This window comes from Hordeum vulgare, chromosome 1H, assembly GCF_904849725.1.
Source record: "Hordeum vulgare subsp. vulgare chromosome 1H, MorexV3_pseudomolecules_assembly, whole genome shotgun sequence".
NCBI classification, from domain to species: Eukaryota; Viridiplantae; Streptophyta; class Magnoliopsida; order Poales; family Poaceae; genus Hordeum; species Hordeum vulgare.
The window spans coordinates 94,488,155-94,506,733 of record NC_058518.1 but is presented as its reverse complement, the minus strand read 5'-3'; the positions used below and the strand labels follow the sequence as shown (position 1 = coordinate 94,506,733).

At 41.9% G+C, this 18,579-nt stretch overlaps 1 protein-coding gene and 1 non-coding gene across 2 annotated transcripts; one reads left to right on the top strand and one right to left on the bottom strand.

The window, feature by feature from the left end:
• Window positions 1-2,017: 2,017 nt before the first annotated feature.
• On the bottom strand, window positions 2,018-8,637 carry LOC123426015 (heparan-alpha-glucosaminide N-acetyltransferase-like). Its single transcript, XM_045109797.1, has 13 exons — window positions 8,408-8,637; window positions 8,176-8,313; window positions 5,522-5,603; window positions 5,343-5,419; window positions 5,137-5,243; window positions 4,568-4,700; window positions 3,677-3,793; window positions 3,455-3,546; window positions 3,225-3,291; window positions 3,018-3,096; window positions 2,834-2,925; window positions 2,521-2,664; window positions 2,018-2,331 (listed from the first exon to the last, which is right to left on the bottom strand). The coding sequence occupies exons 1-13, from the start codon at window positions 8,603-8,605 to the stop codon at window positions 2,191-2,193; spliced, it is 1,467 nt and encodes a 488-aa protein (XP_044965732.1). The 5' UTR covers window positions 8,606-8,637; the 3' UTR covers window positions 2,018-2,190.
• Window positions 8,638-8,721: 84 nt separating this feature from the next.
• On the top strand, window positions 8,722-8,795 carry TRNAT-AGU. The gene has a single exon. It is a non-coding gene; the product is annotated as a tRNA-Thr (tRNA).
• The last annotated feature ends 9,784 nt before the right edge of the window (window positions 8,796-18,579 follow it).

The window sequence follows — 18,579 nt, the reverse complement described above, 5'->3', positions numbered from 1 at the left end:
TAACATTCAATTTCGCAGAGCATTGCTCGGAAATAGATGGGTTAGTTGGTTACATCTGGTCAGAAGACTGATGGATATTTCCCTGTCTGATTTTCCAGATACTATTCGGTGGAGGTTGACCACGAATGGTACTTTCTCAATGAAATCGATGTACGACCATATTATTGATACGTCAGCTATTCCAAAGTCCATGCATATTTGGAAGGTCAAGGTTCCCCTTAAGATAAAAATCTTCATGTGGTTTGTTCACAAGGGAGTTGTTTTAACTAAGGATAACTTGGCTAAAAGAAACTGGAAAGGAAATAAAAGATGTAGCTTCTGTCAAACGCATGAGACGATTAAACACCTCTTTCTGGAATGCCCTATGGCTAAACTATTATGGCGCTCATTACAAATTTCTTTCAACATTAAACCGCCTACTAGCATTCACATGTTATTTGGGACGTGGCTAAACGGGGTTAATGTTCTTTACGCCAAACTAATTCGGGTTGGAACTTGTGCCATGTTGTGGGCGATATGGAACTGCAGAAATGATCTAGTTTTTAACAGACCGAATTACATTAACTTTTTGCAGGTCATCTTCAGGGCTACCGCCTTGATCCGCACGTGGTCCTTATTCACTCATGTGGAAACCAGGGAGCCTTTGGTTACTGGGTGTGTCCGATGGAAGATGGTAGCTCAGGATATCTTCAACCGATATGGATGGCGGCATGCTAATAGGATTGGACATTAGTCCAGTTTATTAGAGGGTTCTACTCGGTTGTTCGGCGGTCTGATCGCCGTGTAATTTTTATTTTCTTCTTCTTTAAATGATCGGACTCCTTTGTTGTTTTCAGACTATTTCGGTTTTAATAAAATGGTTGTATGCATCACTCGATGCAGAGGTCGGGGCAACGCCTCCTTTTCGAAAAAAAAACGAGCTATGGTTGACTAGAAATGAAGCGGGGGATGGTAAGAAAATTGCAGCGCCACATAAAATAATGGCGTTAGTGTGCATATTCATGGCGGAGTGGGCATTTGTTCATAGGGGAGAGCCTCCAGCTACAAAGGATAATAAAACACATCAGTGGTTACCACGAGAGGTGGAATGGATCAAAGCTAACTCGGACGGAGCGGTGTCCAAGCATGGAGATAAGGGAGGGTGGGAGTGATCTTGAGGGGTCATGTGGGAGACTTCCGCACGACTGCTTGTCACTTCTACCGTCATCAGGTTGAGCCAGAGATGGTGGAGATTCTAACATGCAGACGAGCGCTTGAATTGGCTGCTGAGATCAACGTACGGAAGCTGCATCTGAAGACGGATAACAAGACAGTGGCGCTGATGCTAAAGAGTGCTGAGAAGAACTTGGTTGTTGGACCAAGAGTGGAGGAGATCAAAGCAATGTTTCGCTTCTTCCAGGAGGTGACGGTTTCTTGGGTTGGACGCTCTGCGAATTCTGCCGCGCATAAATTTGCTAGGGTAGGTGTAGAAGAGGAGTTGTGTAAGGTTTAGCTTATAGTGCCACCAGACTTTGTTTTTAAGGTGGTCTCTGATGAGACCCTAGACACGTTTTAGTTAAATAAAGCGGCAGGTACCTTCAAAAAAAATGTATGTTTCAATTATGTATTTTTTTCACTCACAACATTTTTTAATTTTTTATTTGTGTGTTATATTCATTGTTCTGTGTATTCATATCGTTCAATGATCGATGTACATGTGTTTGCATTGATTTAGGTTTCGAAAATGGAGGATGAACCTAAAATGGAGGATGTGGTTGTCAGGGTGGGCATATAGAGGGTCGCCGGCTCCTGTAGGCATCAGTCCACGGACATATAGGGGTCAAATTTCCCAGTCTGGTTGGAGATGCTCTTACCCAGCCCTGTCGAGATGACGAGCATTGTATCACATGATATTACTCTTCCTAATCAACTATTCCCTCCCTCCAATAATATAAGAGCGCTTTTCACACTGTACTAGTGTGAAAAACGCTCTTATATTATGGACGGAGGGAGTAATATACTTCCATTTCCCCGCAAATAAAAAAGTTACTGTGCACTTTGCAAGAAACAAAAGAAAAGAGTATACTGTGGTGGGCAGGAGTGGCATACTGTAGCAAAGAATCGTGGTACAGTGTGATGGACCATGCCCAAACACATCGATTTAGAAATCCAATATTTACAGAGGATGTCACAGGGGCATAACAAATGTTTCTACAGCTTCAGGTATACGCCTTTTATGTGGAGGAAGCAGGCGGCCAAGCACCAGAAGATGATCTCCACTAGGACGAACGCCAAGGTGCCCCAACGTTTCGAATGGAAGATGGCCTGGAGCAGAGACTCCGTGGCATCCACCTGAAAAGCAGTTTTTTTCCTGGGTTATCTCTCATGAAACCGGGTGCTTCGGGGTTAACAGCGGCGGATAATTTTCTGAACCGATAAATGCATGACCAGCACGGTACTTGGTGTGCGTGATAAATCCGCATGAGCTCCGCATAATCTACAAAAAATATGGCAGAAGATGCATATGCATCATATACATACCAGGTTGTTCTCGGGTGACCGCCAGTAGAACCCTTGAATAAGCGTAGGGAAGAGCTCACAAGCTGCCAGGACATAGACTATAAGCGCGTTCATGCCCATCCACTGGAACAGAATTAATGGCTTCTTGATATGGATAACATCGACCTGAGCAACATATAGGTTGTTAGATTTGGATGAATAGACTTCATGATGATCTAGTTTGTTAGATTTGGTTCCAAAGTATTACGGGAAAAAGAAGGTGATATCAAGATTAATATGATTGAGAATACCAATGTTACAGGCAACAGCCTGGACCAAAGAATACACAACTTACTATGCAGTATAGCAGCAACAGAACGAACCCAGATACTCCACCAGTCAGCAGCATGTAGCTCACTGTATACAAAGGTTTGCTGAAAGGCATACCTAAAGACCAACAAGCCATCAGCACAGAAATGGAAGGTCTAATTCGAATCATGGCCTGTGGCATGTCACTCTCTTGTAGAATGCAGACTCACCTAATAATTGTAATAAAAATCCTGAGACTGTTAATACCGTTGAAGCTAGCAGCCATGACATCATTCGCTGTGAATGAGTCTGCAGCAGAAGCAAGGTTAGAAAAGTCTGGAAATGTCTTTTTGTTTCATAATTCTATTTTGCTCAATAATAAAGGTTCCAACAGACAAGCACATGGTTCAAAATGTACTGCATTTCAGGTGATGTACCTTGCAATGAATCAAGACATGACCAAAATGCAACCCAACAAAGCAACTCACTGCAGCCATCAATGTACTACGAAACCAGGTGGAAAGAGAGACGGGGGTCACAATCTGATTTTTCTAGGAGAGATGTCAGTTTTCATACTTGTTTAACATTAGTTGGGATGATAAAGAAGCCTGGTATGATTAGGTATGCAATCGGCAATTAATTGATAACAGAAGCTATATATAACTACCTTAATAAACCCTCCGGGTCAAAGGGAGCCAGGCACCAGTCTGGCGCATTCGGAGGAAGCGGTCCATAATCAGGGGAATTAATACTGCATTCCTATGGTTGAAGTTAAAAAGAAAAAATTGATCCTTAGGATATATTATAGAACTTCTATCCTATAGAGAAATTCTCTTAAACTCTTCGATGCTGAATTTAAAAAAGAGCATTCTAAGCCTTAAATCAAAACCTTAGTTCTTTTGTACACTGGGTTCTTGTACAGGTGACTTTCCCCAAGCAAAACCCGATCCACAAAGCCAACTGCATTGCAAGGTGGTCCAAGACTACCTGTAAGTCCACACTGGATCTGCAAGTTAACAAAACAAGTGCAACAAACAGGTATGTAAGTGCAACAACATAGATATGACGATGTTTAGTTATTAGAGGCTAAAAATAAAAGGTGTTTGAAAGGCCCAACCGGGGAGGGGAGAGGAGTTAATCACTTGTGTCTATCAGGTAGTTGGCAGAAATGCTGGGAGAACCGGCACTTTTTAAGTCAGTTGACATTTTATTAATTTGCATTGAATAATCAAATTTATTTCATGGATCCCCATGGTAACCAGACGGGAGACCCATTTTAATTAAAATTGTGTTTGAGATTGAGTTTGAGTTAGCAACTCCCCACTCGGTTTTCGACAGGGTGTGGTACTAGTTTTTCTTACAGTAGGTGTACTAGCTTAGATTTTGTTGCCTACCAAACCAATCCAAGGAATTTCCAAGAACAAACCAGTTCGACAAAAGATGATGGACGCTAAGATCTGAATCTTAAATTTATATCAAGCTTATCAATTAGCTTTCCAAATTTACTTACAAAGAGAGTAATTTCTCACTTAGTCAACAGGCAACAGTGTCAAAGCATATTTACTGGGAAATATATCAAGTGCCAAAATTGAATTGCAGCAGCTTGAGTAGTTACGCCCATTCAAACATATCACCACATATAAACAATTATGATGTGTCTAAAGATCTTAGTATTAAAAGTACATAATACTACATCATCCAAAACAACTTCAGAGCATACATCCTAATATCTTCAAATAGAACAAGGTAATTAGGTCTAACTGAGGGATTCTCATCTTACCGTTTTGAAACCAACATCATTGCTTGGATTTGAAAAGGTCGAACTGCTAGTCTGAACTTTAAATTCCCAATTTGGAACATATAGGCCAAATACCAAGCCAATGTACAGAGCTGAAATAATTATGGCCATGATCCTTCAAAAGAAAAACCGAAGTGAGTGCTGGTACTTCATGGAATTTGTACATTTTATACAGCTTATCTCATCCAATGATACAAAGTACACCCAAATTACAAGATTTGTACATTTTATGACTAACAGCAGGGAGTTATCTAATCACAAACATACAGCGTGAGAGAGGAACCAAAATTTGATATAAAAGGCATCATAAACTAAAGACAATAACATTCTGAATAGACAATGAAACATGCAATTTTATTTTTTATCGGGGGGAGTACTACTGAAAATATTATTTTGAGGCAGAACTCAGTCTACTGAATCATAGGAAATAGCAAGAGCATATATAAAGGATTAGATTCATACTTCCAAAAGGCTTAATACTAATTCATGAGGAATGTAGATAGTGCAAAACCGAATATTTCCTTGATAAAATGTTACCATTATTGACTCACCACTCCATGAAGTACTTCTTCACAAATGATACTGGCGAATCCACCGAAGTATTGTTCACAAGCCAAATCTCAGAAATTGCTGCTAGAAAGTATCCAATAGCTATTCTCTACCAGAAGCAAAATTGCAATTAGAAAAGTTAAAATTCAGTAAATAGAAAGAAGACAAATACAAATTCAAAAATAAACATATGTAGTTTACGAATTACCTGTAACACACCTAGCCATCGAATTTGATCCAAATCAACGCCATAAGTTAATTTGTGTCGTCCATGAATGTATCCTCCTAAAAGAAAAAAAAGTTTGTTTAAGCTAAACTCCAACACAAGAGAAATGGAATAAGACAGGTAATCACGTATATCTAGTAAAGAACCAGGATAAGTATGACCTTGCAAAATTACACCCAAGATGAAAAGCTTGATAGCCCTACATGCAGCCTTCTTGGATGTTGCTATCTTGTTTGGTGTTTTCTGTAGTGCACCATCCATATTTGTCAAATGTTATTCAATAAAGAGCTGGTCAATGGTTAAATTGCACACTGAACATCAAACATCTAGGTGGAGATATGCAAATCAGTGGTATTCTAGATAGCAGAACTAGCACAGGGACTAGGATTTTGTTCACAGCAACTGAGGTCCACTATCTAAGTGCCGTCGCAGAGTTAAGGTTTTAAGAACATAATTTCACAAACGAAATATAGTTCCTCACATAACCCAGGACCTCACTAGTGCAACCTTTACAGCTATAATCATTAATTCTTAGTTCCCCGCTAAGGAATAATGAGTACCCGGTGATAATTGTTGGAGTGTAATGTCCGGCCCTCTCCCATAGTTCGTACTTTTGGTTGCGTTGGTTAGTGCATAAAGCTTAACATGGTATCGGAGTCTAAGGTCTCGAGTTCAAGTTCTGACTTTCGTAATTTATCCAAACATTGTTACTGCCCCCTTTGTGTCCGCGTATAGGCCTCTTGAGCCATACCTTTGAGTCTATTCACGTGTTGACTTCGTGTGTCACATGTGAGAGGGGGTGTTGAAGTGTATATGTGGATTGCCTAGCCACTTCTATCAGTTCGGACTTTTGGTTGTGTTGGCTAGTTCATGAAGCTTCTTAACATGAGTATTTAACAAAAAACTACCTAAATTCATCGAACCGTGCCTACAAACTACCACTTTACGATTTTGCCCCGAAAACTACCACTTTTTTGCTAATCTGTGACTAAAAACTACCAAGTCTGTAAAGTGCCCGATTTGGCTCGTTTAAACTCGATTATGATAGTGTTGGCCCACATGTCAGTACGGAAAAATTCAGCACCGTTAAGTTTGACCGTCAACCGGAGAAAGAGATCGAGATGGCGGCACTCCGGCGCGAAAAGGGCGGCGGGGAGGTCCGGGGGAGGCGGATCCGGGGTGGAGCCTGTCGGATCTGACGATGGCGAGGCGGAACGATGACGGGAGGCCTGCCGGTGGTGAGGCGCGGGGTGGCGGCCGCTCGAGGCGAGGCCATGGCGACGGGCGGCGGGGATGCGCCAGGGAACGCGAGGCGGCGGGGTCGGCGAACGCCGGCGGTGCTCTGATGGTCGCGGCGACGGCGAGCCCGACCGGGGGTGCGGCTGCGGGCGAGGGGAGGCGAGCGGGGGCGCAGGCGCTGCGGGAGCTCGGGTCCCTGGGAGGCGACGGACGCGGTCGGGCCATGCGGGCCCTACATGTCATAACAGTGATTATAACTGTCAATTTAACGGAGTTAACTATTATGCCAAGTCAACACTTATGTGTGGGCCAACCCTATCATAATCGAGTTTAAACGAGACGAATTGGACACTTTACAAACTTGGTAGCTTTTAGTCACAGATTAGCAAAAAAGTGGTAGTTTTGGGGACAAAATCGTAAAGTGGTAGTTTGTAGGCACGGTTCGACGAATTGTGGTAGTTTTTTTGGTAAATACTCTCTTAACATGGTATCAGAGATTAGGTCTTGAGTTCAAGTCCTGTCTTTTGCAATTTATTGAAAAATTGTTGCTGCCCCCCTTTGTCCATGTATAGGCCTCTTGAGTCATATCTCTGAGTCTATCCACGTGTTGGCTTTTTGCATCACACGTGAGACAGGGTGTTGAAGTGCATATGTGGATTGCCTAGCCCTTTCCATCAGTTCGGACTGATGGGTAAACTGGTGAGCTGCATAAATTTGCAAGCAAGAGGAAGACACGAGGGGGAGTGTTGGGGAGCAATGTCCGTCCCTCTCCCATAGTTCGCACTTTTGGTTGCGTTGGCTAGTGCATGAATCTTAACAATTATAATATAGTACTTGGTATAGAAGCTAGGAATGAAAGGTTAAAGAAATGTTAGACAAACTCAACAGACCCTACTAAGGTTTACAACAATTTGGCCATGAGAATCTTTCATCTCTTTTCTCTTCTTTTTTTTTCGTGCGTACAATCCATGATCTCACTAGTGCAACTTCTACAACGAACCGTTGATTCCCAGTTTCCTACTTTGAAATCATAGTTATCTGATGATCAAAATGGTCCGCACACTTATAAAAGGCTTAAGCAAACTTTCAAGGCAAATGGTAGCCAAACTGAACATTTTTTGCTCCGTAAAGGTTTTACAAGGGTCCGGCATCCATGAAAATGGCAAAACAGATCCTCAAACTTCATTTTAGAGAAGTTGCAGTATGGTTAGGAGGCACTTAAGTACCTCCACGCTACAAACATATCAGCCGTTGCTTAAGATAAGGTACAACAGGTGCATAACATTCTGTAGGTTAGTAACAGTTGAAGACGCCCAAGATTAGGGCAAATGAAAAATCTAGCAAGCACCGAACCATTCCCCAGTCTCTAAGTCCCGACCATTTGGTTATTTTCATATAGCACGACCATTTGGTTGTTAGGATGGTTATACTACATCGTCTATAGTAGACAGTAGTAACTACTCCCTCCCTCCGTCCAGAATTACTTTCATCAAAATAAAAAGAAAATCCAGATCTAAAATACGTCTAAATACATTTATTTCTATGACAAATAATTCCGGACAGTAATTCAGTATACCTTAAAGACGAGGGCCGCGGAGACGCCGATGATGAAGAGGAAGGCCGGCATGACGAAGTCCGCCACCGTCACCCCCAACCACGGCGCGTGGTTTATCCCCGGCCACGCCCCGCCGGCGTCGTCCACGAGTATCATCATCTGAGCGAGCGCAAGCAAACACGATTGGCACGCGAATACGAAGAGAAACAGACAAGCCTGTGGGAAGATCCGAAGAGGTTAGGGTTCTACTGACGGCGACGGTGAGGCCGCGGAACACGTCGAGCGAGGCCACCCGCTGCGGCTTCTGCTGCCCGGGCTTCGCATCCGCCCCCGGCGGCTGCGGCAAAGGGGATACGGGGTATGGGAGGATCTCTTCTCCGGTATCGAGGAGGGGGCGGCGGCGGTCGCCGTCATCTCCATCGCTGGCGACGGCGACCACGGTGGCGTCCATTTTTGGGATCTCCTGCTGCTGTCGTATGCGGAGTAGTGTATTGCAGAGTGTTGTGGAAGACCGGACTAATAGATTTGATTCAGTGTATTTTATAGTAAACAATTATAATCACAGTAGCTCTCGTAGCTCAGTTGGTTAGAGCACCCGTTTAGTAAGCGGGAGGTCTTGAGTTCAACTCTCAACGAGAGCATTTCTATTTTAATTTTTCTTTCAGTTTCGTCAGTACGACCCTGGCAATAGCATTTTTCTTTCGGTTTTGTTCAACAAGAACATTTTTTTTTTCTTTTCAGTTTCGTCAGTACGACCCTGGCATAGCTGGTTTGATTTTCTTCTACTCCCTTTTCAATATATATATGCCTTCTTCAAATTCAAGCCATTACCTAAACATTAAAACATTAATCTGTTTTACCTTGATCATTTGTTTACCATGTAAGGTATTTCATTACTTTTTAGCACAAGCATGGAGTAGTTGATTTTTTTTCTTCTTTTTTTTCAATATCTATTTTTTTTCAAATTCATGCCATTAGAAAAACATTCAAATATCATTTATCCTTTTTACCGACAAGCTGGGAAGCATCTAAACTATTTCATTATTTTTTTAGAACAAACATAGAGTAGTTGATCTCTTTTTCTTTTCTTTGAATACCTATGCTTCTCCATATTCGCGCCATTAGGAAAACATTCAAATATTATTATACCGTTTTACCGACAAGTTGGCAAGCATCTAAACTATTTCATTATTTTTTAGGACAAACATAGAGTAGATAATTTCTTTTTCTTTCTCTTTTCTTTGAATACCTATGCTTCTTCAGATTCATGCCATTCGAAAAACATTCAAATATCATTAAACCGTTTTATGACTAGCTGGCAAGCATCTGAGCTATTTTAAAAAATTAGCACAAACATAGAGTAACTGATCTCTTTTTTCTCCTTTTTTCAATATCTATGGTTCTTCATTTTAGTATTTTTAGCACAACCATGGAGTAATCGATCTCAATTTTTTTCTCAATATCTATGCCTTCTTCAGAAATTTAAAAAACAGCTAAAACATCATTAATTCATTTTACCCACAACCTTAGAAGCATCTAAAGTACTTTAGTTCTTTACCATGACCATATAGTAGTCTATCCGTTTTTTTCTCCTTCTTCGATATGTATGCCTTCTTCAAATATCATGCCATTAGGAAATCACTAAAAAGATTATTACTTAATTTTACCCACATTAAATCTATTGGCACTCCAAGCTCGAACTATTGTTGGTTCATTCTGTGTAGAAACCTTTTATGAATTATTATCTCCTTTCTAAAAGAAATGATTGTATAGAGTTTCATGCATTATGAAAACGTCGAAGTATAGGTTGGATTTTCATTGTTTCGATTGGATGACATTCTTCATTGATTATATTAGTGATGAACATCCAGATAAACACATAAATTGATATGTTATTGCGTGTGGAAGTTGTTACCATCCTTTCTATGTGCATCACTCAAATTCAATGGTAATTGCGATTACACAATGCCCTTATATATAATAGCACATTGAGATATATGTTGGTGAGTAAGGGCGCCTAGTGGGAGGAGCAATTATCTTTATTTCACTTTTGTTAGTAGGACCCTAACATGATTGGATTCTATTATTTTTTCTCCCTTTTAAGTATGCATGTCGTCGGAGTATTTTTTTTGACAGATCCATCAATAGGGTAATCTGGCCAGACAAGTGATGCTGTCCTAGACTAGGGGTGCTTGCCACGTCCGCTCTCGGCCATATGGGTCATACCAACCATTGTGCTACGTTCGTTGTGCCCAGGAGCGCCAAGCTAGGTATCTTTCGAAGACTTGATGCATACTCCAAGAACTATAGGTCGTCGTTATGATTGCCCCTAGATGTAACTGGCTTATGTGTAAACCCTAGGCACCCCCGATATCAATATAAACCGAGGGTGAGGACAATAAACTACAATCCCATACACACACGGTCTCATGGTAAGTCAACATGTAGCTTGTACTCTCTCTAATGGGTGATATTTTTACACTCATCTAACATGAGTTTAAACTGTATATTTCACTAAAACTAAGATATTCGCTCTGATGTTACCACTAATGACTAATGAATGAATAGGATTCCAAAATCCTTTCTTTATTTTGTTTCCACATGAAATGGGCTAAATATGGATGAAATCAAGTAATAACATGGAAAAGAGTAAAGGAGGAGATAGAAGAAATCAAGTGAAGGTGCCACCAGAAGAAACGACATGAAAGACGATGCATCATAAGACTGTGACAGCTCATATGAGTGGTCGTATGGAATGGATTCCGAGGCTCCTCATCCACCTAAACGTACTTTATAAAGGGGTCGAGGCTGAAATGTTAACAGAAGATCCGTGAGAGGAGCCGCAAGACAGAAACATCTTCATCCCATCTTCAACCCTAGTCGCCGCCATCTCCATCTCCACCATAGTTCTTCCTCCTCTAGTCATACTTGTAATCGTGTGTCACACGCATCATCCATTGTAAGACATATTACCAATCAATCTATCTTCATGATGTGTTCCTCGTGTGATCTGATCTCCACGTGCGAGTAGTTTCATAAGGTGGGGGTTGAGGAAAGAGCCTTGCAACACGATGTATTTGTTGTAGGGATGAATAGAAGGGCTCCAAATTAACTTCCCGTATGTGTAATATAAAAGTGTTCCATAGAAGTCTCCTGCATCTTTCGTGTTCTTCATCCCTGCAGGTACCCATGATCATGGAGAGCAAGTCACGAGGAGGCTAAGGGCAGGGAGATCGTGAAGTGTTATTCTAGACAGCGATGACATAAAGTTTTAGTACGGTCGCGGATCCTATCCTTGAGGATTCAAGAGGTGTAGTCATTAAACACACAATGCTTTTATCTTATTATAGCAATCTTAATTACCGAGGCAACCCCGCGAGACGGATGAGGCCTTCGGTTGGACAACTGACTCTTGATGAAGGATGCGTGCCAGTTAATATGTAATTTGGACACATCCCCTATTTCGGTTCGAAACAAGCACATCTTGATGGGTGAATTCCAGTGCACAAATTAATATCATATTTGGTCCCAACACAAATATATGGTTGTAAGCATTAATACCTCATACACATGACTATTATTATTATTGTTCTCCTCTAGTTTTTTGATTTTGATCCGGCCAAAAGCTAGAATTGTTTCTTTAACAAAAGCTTTTCTCAGACCCTAGCTTCAAGGGCATCATCCTCCAGTGGGTTCGATAACTCAGGGTTAACTCTAGGGGAAAATGGCGAGAATCCTTTCTACTTCATTTTCGGATCACCAAAGGAAGTAATCAAACCTTTTTATGACGTCATTGTCAAGGAGGCTTTTCTCTGCCTAATCTCCGTGTTTAGAGTTTTTGCTAAAGTCTAGTATTAGTTTTTGTTTCAGATTTAGTTTTGCTTTTTATTTAAGTATTGTCAGTTAAAAACTGTTGGAAATATGCCCTAGAGGCAATAATAAAGATATTATTATCATATTTCCTTTTTCATGATTAATGTTTATTATCCATGCTAGAATTGTGTTGACCAGAAACTTAATACATGTGTGGATACATAAATGAATATCATATCCCTAGTGAGCCTCTACTAGACTTGCTCGTTGATCAAAGAGGGTTAAGGTTTCCTAATCACATACATGAGTTGCCATTTGATAACGAGACTAGGAGAATGATGTGATGGACAGATCCAACCGTAAGCTTAGCATATGATTGTAACACTTACTTTAATTTACAACTTTCTTCATGTCAAGTATCGTTCCTTAGACCATGAGATCGTGCAACTGGGTGACACCAGAAGAATACTTTGTGTGTATCCAAACATCACTTCGTAACTAGGTGATCATAAAGGTGCTCTACGGGTATCACAGAAAATGTTTGTTGTGTTGCATGGATTGAGACTGGAATTTGTCACTCTGTGTGACACAGAGATATCTCTGGTCCGTCTCGGTAACACGATATTCAAAGTAGCCTGCAAGCATGTGACAAATGAGTTTAATCATGGGGATATTATATTACGGAACGAGTTAAGAGACTTGTTTGTAACGATATTGAACTAGGTATGGCGCTACTGACGATGGAATCTCGGGCAAGTAACATATCGGTAGACAAAGGGAATTGTATACGAGATTATTTGAATCCTCGATATAATGGTTCAATACGATAAAGATCTTCGTTGAATATGTGGGAGTCAATATGGGCATCCAAGTCCCACTATTCGTTATTGATTAGAGAAGAGTCTCGGTCATGTCCACATGTTCTTGAACCCATTGGGTCACACACTTAACATTGGGTAACGTTAGGGTGGTATTGAGATATTGTTAATGGCAAGCACCGAATATTGTTCAGACTCGTGAATGGGATCGGGAACATCATGAGGATCCCTAGAATGGTCTTGAGGTAAATATTTATATATGGAAATTGGTTTTCAGGGTTTCGCGAAATGTTTGAGATTTTTCGGTATGGTACCGGGAAAGTTCTAGAAGGTTCTCGAGTGGGGCCCACCTGCATGAGGGGATACACATGAACGTGGGTCGAAGGGAAAGGCCCACACCCCTGGTCTAGGCGCACCAAGATCCCCCCTAAAAAGAATAGGATCATATCTTGGGCCATCTGTCACTGATACGTCTACAACATATCGATAATTTATGAAATATTCATGACATATTTACCTAAGTTATACATGCTTTTGGTGCACTTTTATATGATTTTTATAGACTAACTTATTAACTTAGTGTCGAGTGCGAGTTCCTGTTTTTGGCTTTTTTTTGTTTTCCAGAAAACCATGCCAAACAAAGTCCAAACGCGACGAATTTTTTGGTGATATTTTTTGGAACATAAGAGATCCCCAAAGCTTCGAGGGAGGACCAGACTATGTACAAGGGAGCGACAAGCTCACCCCGCACGTCGTGATGGGTAGGGAGTGCCACGCGAGCTCGTGATTCCCTCAGGCGCCCACCTAGCGTGAAACCAACGCTGGAAAATCTTATAAATAGGGAAACCCCAGAAATAAACCTAGAACTTTCACGTTGTTGCGTGCTCTGAAGCGATCTCATCCGTAGCACTTTTTCAGCGCCCTGTTGGAGGGGAAAATCATTTCCGCACTCCATCTTCATCATCCTGGTGGTCTCCATGATGAGGAGGGAGTAGTTCACCCTCGGGGCTGAGGGTCTGTACCTGTAGCTATGTGTTTGATCTCTCTCTCTCTCTCTCTCTCTCTCTCTTTCCCACTTGTTCTTGATTAGGCACGATCTTGATGTACCATGAGCTTCGTTAATATAGTTAGATCATATGGTTTTCTTCCCTCTCTATCTTGATGTGATGAATTGAGTCTTTCCCTTTAGATTTCATTATGTTGGATTGAATACTTTGGATTTGAGAACACTTGATGTATGTCTTGAATGTGGATACCCGTGGTGACAACGGGGAATTATATTGAGTCACTTGATTTATGTTTGGGTAATCAACTTGCGTATTCCCGTGGTGACAATGGGGCAATATAGGAACATAGGTTGATACACATTTGCATCCTACTTTCTTCGATAGAAACTTTGGGGTACTATTTAAAGTTCTTTGTGTTGGATCAAATATTATGAATCTGAAATTATTTGATGTTATTTAGTACGAACTCTAGGGTTGTTTGTGACACCTATAGGGATCGCTCAATGATTGATCGTAAAGATAACTTTGAGGTGGTTTGCTACCTACAACAATTTCTTCTTATGTCCTCCGCTATTGATAGAAAATTTGGAGTGATTCTTTGTCGCACGTTGAGGGATGGTTATATGATTCAATCATGTTAGCATTGTTGATAGATTGCACTAGTGAAAGTATGAACCCCATTCCTTGTTTTTAAGCATTGATACATTGTTTTGCTCGCTGTTTACCACTTGTTACGTTGCTGTTTTTATATTTTCGTATTACAAAAACCTATATCTACTATCCATACTACACTTGTATCACCATCTCTTCGTCGAACTAGTGCACCTATACAATTTACCACTGTATTGGGTGTGTTGAGGACACGAGAGTTGTCTTGTATTTGATTGCATGGTTGTTAGAGAGAAACCGCCTTCATCCTACACCTCTCGCGGATTGATAAACCTTAGATCACCCACTTGAGGGAAATTTGCTACTGTCCTACAAAACTCTGTGCTTGGAGGCCCAACAGAGTCTACAAGAATAAAGTTATGTAATATACACTACTAGGAAAAGGGCTATAGATGATATAGATACTAATGGCGCACCACACAAGTAGTGCGCCACTACTATATAGTAGTGGCGCACCATGTGAGGTGTGCCATTAGTGTGATGGACACTAATGGCGCACCACACACTCGGTGCGCCACTACTATATTTTTTTTATTTTTATTTTTTTTGCAAAACTACTAATGGCGCACCAGCAGCTGGTGAGCCATTAGTAACCAGGGTTACTAATGGCGCATCTGTTAGTAGTGCGCCACTACTATAAATTTTTTTTGGTTTTTTTTGCAAACTACTAATGGCGCACCACAGCTAGTGCGCCATTAGTAACCAGTGTTACTAATGTCGCATCTGTTGGTGGTGCGCCACTACTTTTTTTTTGCAGAAGTACTAATGGCGCACCAGAGGAGGTGCGCCATTAGTAACCAGGGTTACTAATGGCGCACCAGCCGATGGTGCGCGATTAGTAAGCCACCACTACGAGCACATCACCGCACCGCTCCACCCCCCGACCCGCCCTCCCGTTCCCCTCTCCCATGGACGACCTCTCGCCGCGTGTGGAGATGGCCGAATCCGACGCGGCGGCCGGGAAGATGGCCAACGGCGAGGCCTCCGACGACAACGGCCGCGCCGTCGAGGTCGCCGGTGGCGAGGACACTTTCCCCGCGATGCTCCGTAGCTTCATGGATGGCGTCTGGCCGCCGCCCGGCAACGGCGGAGATCTGCTGCTGCAGCGCCTCCGCGCCGCCTCCTGCGAGGCGGCCCCGCGGCTCTGGGACGCCTCCAGGAACTCGGCGAGATGAGCTCCGGGATGGGGAAGGTGGTGTGCGTCACCGGCGCCTCGGGCTACATCGCCTCCTGGCTCGTCAAGCTCCTCCTCCACCGGGGCTACACCGTCCGCGCCATCGTCCGGGACACCGGTCAGCATGTACCACCCCACCCCCCTTCCCCCTTCCATTCCCTTCGCTCTCCCCCGTGCGTATTCCGCCTGCTCTAATTGTTATAGATCCAGTTGATTTGGTTAGCGGGGCAGGGATTCGTCGATTCAGTGGGCTGGTTGGGGCCTAGGTTTCAATTTCAGGCTGTGAAATTGCAATTAAAACTACACAAGTGACTTCCCGTAATACTGTTGCTAGTTTGGGGCCTAGGCCCTGGATGGAGCCAAGGAGAGGCTGCACTTGTTCAAAGCAAGCTTGTTGGAAGAAGGTACTTTCGATGCTGCCATCGTCGGCTGCGACTGTGTCTTCCACACGGCTTCTCCCTTTTATCACAACGTCAAGGACCCCAAGGACAGTATATATATATATATATCATGACCACATAATGTTCATCAACAAGGAGATACTTTGCAACCTTGTTGGAGATGGGCCACATATTGGACTAACTGTATACTTATGTATGTCTTTCAAGCTGAGTTATTTGACCCAGCAGTCAATGGAACGCTCAATGTTCTCCGTTCCTGCAAGAAGGCCTCAATTAAGAGAGTGATCGTAACCTCATCCATGGATGCTGTTGCCTACAATGGGAAGCCAAGAACTCCTGATGTGGTAGTTGACGAGACATGGTTTTCAAGTGCAGAGGTGTGTGAAAAGAATCAGGTAAGACACCTTTCTGTTCTCATAGAGCTCTTGTTGTTTTCTCACATATGGAGCGACAAGTCACATTAACAAATATATCTGGCTTTGATTGCTCTTTATGTCTATCACTCCACCCGCACTCAAATTCCCTTGTTCTTTGTACATGAAAACTTACATACCAATTCGGCAAATGCGTTTTGCATAGTAATGCACCTCTACTGAAATAAAAATTTCTTAGGATAAGAGGGTGGTAGAAAAACATTATTATTAGATTCTCTCTTGAGCTGAAAATATGTGCCTTAAAAGTTGAGGTTATGGTTCTTGGTTTGAGTGTTTCACACCAAAGTAACATATGGTGGATTCAGGTCATTAGGATAGTTGCTGCTGTATTGCAGTTTCATAGTCAAGATGGAGTATTTCTCTTGAATTCGAAATGCAAAAATGTGTATGTTAGTTTTTTTTGTTACCATATTCTTATATGACCAATAGCACTGTAAAACTGGATTGAAAGAAAGTGAGAGGTCTAAATTATGCCAAGTATTTATTGATCTTATTCTGTGTCATGACTTCTGAACTAATGGCTTTGGAGTATTTATTTTATTTGAATCGGAAGTGAAAATTGTGTTTGTGACAATAATTTCTTGCTGACACTGAAATCGGGTGTTGTAGTGTCTGTTTGCCACAGAGACATCCAATATTGGATTGAACATGCCTGCAAAGACTGTTGTGTTTACCAATGTACGTAAGTTTGACGGAGATCGATTCAGATGGTTGTCAAGTGGAGAGTACATTCAGATGAGTGGTCGTGCTGGTCGTCGAGGTATTGATCAGCGTGGTGTCTGCATATTGATGGTAGATGAGAAAATGGAACCCTCAACTGCCAAAATGATGCTGAAAGGAGGTGCTAATAGTTTGAACAGGTATGTATCATGTATTCTTTACTCCTACTTCAATCTAGAACAATAATAAATACATCACAGCTGAATATTGTGAATGGAAAGACCATCTGGACAGAGAACTTTGACTGGGGCTGGATGTTTCACTTGGTATACACTACTGTTGTTCGCCATATCTATTCTGATAACTTAGTGTCATCCATTCACGCTATACCAGTTCATTGCATCGTGCCGCTGCTTGCGTGTGCTACTGTTCTGTTGTGCCATGGATCGATGGGTGGTTGTGCTGAACTGTTGATGTTGTTGGCTGTTGTTCTCAAACATTGTCAGTTTTCCAACCAATTGATAGCCAATATCTTTGCTGTTCTGCACTGTGGTCAGTAGCTGATTGAAAGATGCTTGATACGTGTAGGTGAAAGTTTGGTTTCTGTTTCATTTTTTATACAAGTTTTCGATGAAAGGTTTGTCCCCTCTTAGTTGAAATTGAAAGTATTTATTTTCACTAGTCTGAAGTTCTATCACAACCTCCCAGTTTAAACTTTAAAGACTGAAAAAATCAATCGCAAGTTCCAGTAGATAGCATGCTTTGAAATTTTGAGACATGCAATTGAATGCTGGGGATGGAACACAGTCAATGTGGAGGGTAAATTTGCATCTATTGTGCCTTCTTAAGGCACGGGGTTATTTTTGAGTTCCATTCATTGTTTCAAAAATCATTCCTCCCCCTTGTAAATTCAAATCCCATGTTGGTCCCTGTTTTGTCCTAATGAAGCTCCGGGGTTGGCTGATTGCTGGGGTGAGAAGTTTGAGGAATTGTACAAGAAATATGAGAAAGCAGCAAGTTCAAAACTCTACCCATATACAGCGAGTTAGAAAGGAACACGCTTCAGTAATCCACTTTCTGGTTTCAGGGCAAAGCAAAAAAGTTCATTCTAGCACAGACCCTCTGGTTTGACATTTTGAAGGCACAGATAGAAACTGGCACACCTTATATGCTCTATCTTATTGTTATGGGTTCAAGGCTACTTAAGGCATGGGGTCATTAGCCAGCACACAAGGCAGCATGATGGCAGCTCTCTTAAAAATAGATTAGTTAGGATTGCATCCCAAAGATATATAATTGATCAACTGTCTCAAAATGTAAGATGTTTTTTGACATCGAGATTAATTAAGCAAGAAAACATGAGGCATACCATCCACTTTTCATACTCCCGTCCAGAGCACGTGCCCATCTTTCATACTGTATCCTGCTTCCCCGTTGTGTGTCATGCCC

What these genes read in the sequence shown, in the direction of transcription:
- LOC123426015 (XM_045109797.1), bottom strand. Translation starts at nt 8,605, where the DNA reads ATGGACGCCACCGTGGTCGCCGTCGCCAGCGATGGAGATGACGGCGAC. An exon ending in ATTTTTATTACAATTATTAG is followed by an intron (nt 2,926 to 3,017) that starts GTGAGTCTGCAT and finishes GTTGGTCTTTAG; the next exon opens with GTATGCCTTTCAGCAAACCT. An exon ending in GGTCACCCGAGAACAACCTG is followed by an intron (nt 2,332 to 2,520) that starts GTATGTATATGA and finishes ACTGCTTTTCAG; the next exon opens with GTGGATGCCACGGAGTCTCT.